We start from the raw sequence: 5,959 nt of genomic DNA, 5'->3' as shown, positions 1-5,959 counted from the left end.
ATCAATGCCAGGCGTCGGGACATGCTTGTTGTCTGCTGAAACAAGATTTCACGAAGGCGTTTGACACTATCGAGCACGAGCCTATGATCGAGATCATGAGGCATATGGGATTTAACGAGAGATGGCTGAATTGGATCAAATGCATTTTCTTGTCAGGCACTTCTGCAATCCCTCTCAAGGGAACTCCTGGAAGGCAATTTAAATGTAAGTGTGGGACCCGATAGGGAGACCCCCTGTCCCCGCTGATTTTTGTCCTAGCAGCGAAACTTTTGCAATCAGCCATAAATGAAGCACATGCCAAGGGGGAGAGACATCAGCCTATCCCAACTCATGATGAGGACTACCCTATCATTAAGTACGCCGATGACACAATCATGGTGATGCAAGCGTGTCCAATCCAGGCTAATCTTATAAAGCAAATACTGATTCAATATGCTACTTCTATTGGTCTGAAAATTAACTTTCACAAATCAACTCTTGTACCCATCAACATGTCTAGTGTGCAGACGGAGGAACTGTCACAAATGTTTTGGCTGTGTGATTGGGCAAATGCCGTTCACGTACCTAGGGTCGCCGATGGGGACAATGAGACCTAAAGTTGCAGACCTTATGCCCCTAGTGGCTTCGGTTCAGAGGAGAACTCCGACTGCTGCTTCCCTCCTCGACGTTCCTTGGGTCGGGCTGATTTGGAATACTTACTACACCCACAAAATACCTCATGCTTCGGATCCATGTGGATCATTTTGGTGGCGTGACCTGTTACAGCTCTCAGATGAACACAGAGGAGTCGCATCTATCAAAGTGGCGGTGGGTGATACAACACTATTCTAGAAAGACATATGGCAACAGGAACAACTATCGTTGTCTCATCCTCGGGCCTACTCCTTCTGCAAGGATGAAGACATCTCTGTCAAACAAATGCTGGCGTCTGACACTCTCAACCATGTTTTCCACCTTCCATTATCTGTCCAGGATAGAGCAGAACTTCAGGACCTTCAACTTCCCACTACTGACCACAACTCGGATAACAGTGCTAGAGACTCTTGGTGTTGTGCTTGGGGGACGTCCGAATTCAGAACAAGTAAATTTTATAGTTACCGTTTCTCTAAGATGAATGTGGATGCTGCTTTTACTTGGATCTGGAAGTCTAAGTGCACAATGCAATGGAAGGTGTTTCTCTGGCTTTTGCTTGCTGACCGCTTGAATACCAGAAATATGCTCAGAAGGAGACACTATAGGATTACAGATGACGATTATAGTTTTTTGTTATGCAATATAATGATCCACCTGAGGAATGCCTACTGCATCTCTTCATTCGCTACCATTCAGTGCCTCATGCCGGAGCACGCTTGGGATCTCCTGGCCTCAGTCTAATTGCAGATTACAGATGGTACATGCAGGAAGAGCAGCCTGGAACAAACCAATGTTTATGGAAGTCTTTACTGTGGCAGCATGGGGGATTTGGAAAGAACGCAATGATAAATTATTCAGAAGGATACATCCATCTCATGCCTCTTGGTTGAGCAGATTTAAAAAGGATTTTGCGCTCCCGCAATACAGAGCTAAACAACAACACATTCCCTTCATACTTTCCCTTGTGCAATCCTTGTAACCAGACTTCTCAGCACCTCACTGTTGGCAGTTCTATTACCCCTATGTATCACTAGTGTTAGTCCTCCCATCATCCCACTCTCTCCTACTCTAACACCCTCATATGTAAATATTTTGTACAGTTGACTCTTGACATTTATTATTAAAAAAGATAAACAAGGTCAATGGGAGCCTTTCCCATTGTCGTTAGCCCTCAAAAAATTTGTAGCTCCACCTTAGCTTCATTGCCGCGACGACGAGCTTCAACGTCCCCCCCCTCCCCAGCGCTTCATTGCAACTCCGGCGGCGCTTCACTGTAGCTCCGACGGTGCTTATTGCAACGTGGGCGGAGCTTCAATGACCCCGCGCGCTTCACTGCATCTCTGGCAGCCCCCACGCGATGCTTCATCACAACGCCGACGAGCCCTTTCTGCTTCACCGGCTACTGTAGTCCCGCCAGCATCGCAATACCGGTGACCTGACGGCGTCGGGCCCCACCCGGCATGCAGCAAGGTGGATGTTGCAACACAGCTTGCCAGGCGCCCCCTCCGCGTCGTCCGTCGATGTTCTGCAGCACCGGCCGGTAGCTGCAGTGAAGCGAGATGCCAGCTGCTGCAGCCTCGCCGCCATCGCAGCACTGGTGACCTCGACGGCGTCGCTCCCCATCTGGCAGCTTGCAGAGTCCATGCAACATGAAGCGTTGGCAATCAGTGGTGGCTGGTCGGGCCTGGGAGCACCAGCTCGCCAATGGCAAAGTTGATTTGGAAAGAAAGAGAAGGAAGCGAGAGCTAGAGAAGGGGATCGAGCATGTGAAGCGGATGAGATTGCTTCACCCGAGAAGATAAGGAAGTGAGAGGTAAGCGGTGCGGCGGTCCCGCTGGGACACGTGGCGCAAGGTAGAGGCGACTTAACGAGATGAGAAATCAATCGGTTGAAAAGAAGACTTTTCCATTATCTATTGGAGCAGTATTTTTTGGCCTTGAAGATGTAAAATAACTATTATTTATACATCCACATCATTATTTATTGGAGATGCTCTAAGCGCGCACACATATCCTACAAAACAAAATGTGTCATCTGAGTGAGAACTTTAATGTCCATTCTGGCATTGCCATTCTAATTTTATTGTCATACACAATGCTACAACAGTTATTCCGCAAAAAAGAAAAAGCTACTCCCGAATACTACTCGCGATAACCAGCCCCAAATACTACTCACGACCACAAATGCCTACCTATATGCTAGAGCTAGTGCTACGACGCGCGCATAATAAGGAAATGAAAAATAACGATAATACTTCCTACTCAAGTAATACGACGTCCTACTGCGCCTCCAGGTCCCTCTCCCCGTCGTCCAGAACCTGCTCCCGCGGCGGCGGTGACGTGACAGCCCGTGACGTGCTGCCCACATGTTCCTTCCCGGCGCACTCTACTCCGGCCGGCCTGATGACCACCTCAGCTCGGCAGACCGGGCATGTCGAGTGCTCCCTCAACCAGACGTCAACGCAGCTCCGGTGGAACACGTGCATGCACCTGGGCAGCCGCCGCGCCGCCTCCCCGTCGACCATCACGGCCAAGCACACGGCGCATTCTGCGGCGTCCTCCTCCTCCTCGCCGACGCCGCCGTCCTTCCGGTACACAAACTCGGGCAGCGCTGCGATGGCGTCCGCGTCCAGCCCCGCCGACCGCTTCTTGGCCATTCCCGGGGCCGCATCGGTGGCCGCAGCCGTGGCCTCCTCCTCCTGCTGGCGCGCGGAGCGGTGCACGAGGTACCACCGGATCACACACAGGATGAGCAGTATGGCGAGGAGGGAGCCGAAGCTGATGCTCAGAACGACGATGTAGGAGGTGGTCGTGCAGCAGGCTCGCGCGGCGGCAGCGGCACGACGCGAAGGGTAGGGTGGGCCCGCGGAGAGCGCAAAGCAGGACTGGTCCGCGGGGAGGCAACCGCCAGCAGTGGCCTCCTCGCGTGCCTCGGTGGCCATGGCAAGGCCGGGGGGTGCGGCCCAAGACGACGACGACGGTGATCGCGACGGCATGTCCGGTGCGTGAGGTAAATGGGCGGTGCGTGCACGCGTGGAGGACCGAGGACAGAGCTTTTGATGGGGCTGGTTGGTTGCATGGTGTCGGGAGTGTGGAGCGAGCGAAGCGCGGAGGGGACGGACGGGGTTCTTGAGATGCGGAGTTGACCGCCGGACCCAACGCGTTTGACAAGAATAGGTTGGAACGCATTTGGTACTATGCATTTGGTACTATGCGTTTACCTCGGCCAATCTTCGTGAATGCAGTTTTACTCTAGGATTTGGATGTCTGCATTGAAATCTTGATTTGCACGGAACTTAAAGCGGGGGCACTACGCGTCGGCCAGTGGATTAGTTAGAAACATCCGCCGCCTGGCTGGTCGTTGGATGGACGCGCTGCTGGCCGTCCAATGTATCACCCACGTTCCCCACCTCCCTTCTGCAACAAGTGCGGTGTTACAGAAACAAGATGCGTACTACGCGGTCGTTGGTTGAAGTTCGGGGAAGTTCACATGAGCGTCAAAAATTGCAACAAGCTAGTTGTTACTAAAACAGAGACTTTGTGCGGAGACATGATATAACTTTTGCAACAATGATGTTGTTGCAGAAAACTTTACAACTGTGGTGATGTTGCAGAAAAAAATTATCCCCACTTTTATGCAACAAAGGTGCTGTGACAGAATTTTTTCTGCAACAAAGCTAATGTTGCGGAAACTTTTTCAACAAAAGAGAGATTTGAAACATAAATAATGGTGCATAAAATTTTCTTGCAACAAGGAGGATGTTGCAAGAAAAAACCATTGTCGTTCACCGTGAGCTCCCGTCGAACGCAGCTGAGGAAGGTAGGTGATGCCCATCCTCGCCGCCGCCGAGGAGCGCTGGACCTCAGCACGGTGCCGCCCATCCCCGCCGCCGCTGAGGAGCGCTGTTCCACTGGGGCGTCCCACTTGCCGCATTGGTTCTCGCCGGTTCGCAGCTCTGGGAGGCGGCCTTCGTAGCAGCACAGGTGTGGGATAGAGCTCGCTGCTCGCCGGCAGTGAGCAAGAGAGTATGCATCAGTGGTGCCGTGGCGGAGATTGAGAATGGGAAGGAGTGGTGGGCGGCATGGATAAGGCTGCGGTTCGTGCGGGATGTTTCCAGAGGGAGGCGCTGTCTGTTGACTGTATCACTACGTTTGGATTTGATCGAACGGTTACACACCCGGCTGATTTGAGCGAGCGATCATCCGGTTGTTCACAAGCTTTTCCCTTTCACAAACCGGCGCCTGCAGCAGCTGCATAGACCGGTTTCATTCTTTTTTCTGCTTTCTAAACTCTAAAAAACCTGCAAAAAATGCACTCGTGCCAGGATTCACACTCACGTCGCATGATATCAGTGATCGACGCGTGACCAACCCGACCACTTCACTAGATGTGATAACATACATGTTTTTTCCTTGATTTCTTCATTCCTCTTTTACCTTTTTTCTCTGTCCTTTTTCTTCTTTCTTTTTCAAAATTCATATTTTTTTCTTCAAATAGATGAACTTTTTCCGAAACTCGTGAACTTCTTTCAAATTGATGAACCTTTTTAAAAATTGATGAATTATTTTTCAATTTTGTCGAACTTTTTCCAAATTTTGTGATTTTTTCTCAAAATTGATGGTTTTTTTTCCAAAACTGATATAAAAATTTCAAAATTGAAATTTCCCAAAATCAATAAGCTTTTTCAGATTCGATGAATTTTTTAAAAATTTGATGAACTTTTTTCAAATTCGATGAACTTATTTCCAAAATCGATGAACTTTTTTCAAATTTGTGAACTATTTTCTGAATCAATGAACTTTTTTTTTGCAAAAGTATGAATTATTTTCAAATCCAAGTTTTGTGGAACAAAGTGAACGGGCCAGGGTTTTCTTTTGGGAAATGCAAACGAGCCAGTTGGTTGGAAAAATAGGGATCAACACTACAAGCGAGCGATGTCACAGACACAACATTCATCGCTAGCGCTCGAGGAAGGAAAATACAATGGGCCTCGGCCCAGCCGGATCTATAGTGTGCGCCAGCAGGCAAAACCGACGCCTGCAACACTGATTAGGACCTCGGCAATCCCTATTTGGCGTTGTGGGCGTCGGTTAATTCTGTTTCTGCAAACCAACGCCTGCAGCAGACTTAGCTGGGCTCGGTCCATCTCCTCCTTTTATGTTGTAAACACCCAAAAAACAAGCACGCGTTCAGTATGTTTCGATCCAGCGACCTAGCGGTCATTCGCGCTATGAACTGTCCACCCCACCTTCTCGCGTTATTTGCTCATCAATTGCTTGAGCTTAAGGCCCTGGGAGAAGGGACGTCCTAGGAGCTCCTATAGGGC

At 49.8% G+C, this 5,959-nt stretch overlaps 1 protein-coding gene across 1 annotated transcript; it reads right to left on the bottom strand.

Annotated features, from left to right (window-relative positions):
- Positions 1 to 2,772: 2,772 nt before the first annotated feature.
- LOC119276478 (RING-H2 finger protein ATL39-like) lies at positions 2,773 to 3,628 on the bottom strand. The gene has a single exon (XM_037557580.1). The coding sequence runs from the start codon at positions 3,626 to 3,628 to the stop codon at positions 2,912 to 2,914; it is 717 nt and encodes a 238-aa protein (XP_037413477.1). The 3' UTR covers positions 2,773 to 2,911.
- Between the last annotated feature and the right edge of the window lie 2,331 nt (positions 3,629 to 5,959).

This window comes from Triticum dicoccoides, chromosome 1A (assembly GCF_002162155.2).
Source record: "Triticum dicoccoides isolate Atlit2015 ecotype Zavitan chromosome 1A, WEW_v2.0, whole genome shotgun sequence".
Lineage (NCBI taxonomy): Eukaryota > Viridiplantae > Streptophyta > Magnoliopsida > Poales > Poaceae > Triticum > Triticum dicoccoides.
The sequence above is the reverse complement of the archived record's forward strand: the minus strand, read 5'-3'. Positions and strand labels throughout refer to the sequence as shown.

Bases quoted from the DNA above. Each gene is read 5' to 3' on its own strand.
- LOC119276478 (XM_037557580.1), bottom strand. From the start codon at position 3,628: ATGCCGTCGCGATCACCGTCGTCGTCGTCTTGGGCCGCACCCCCCGGC.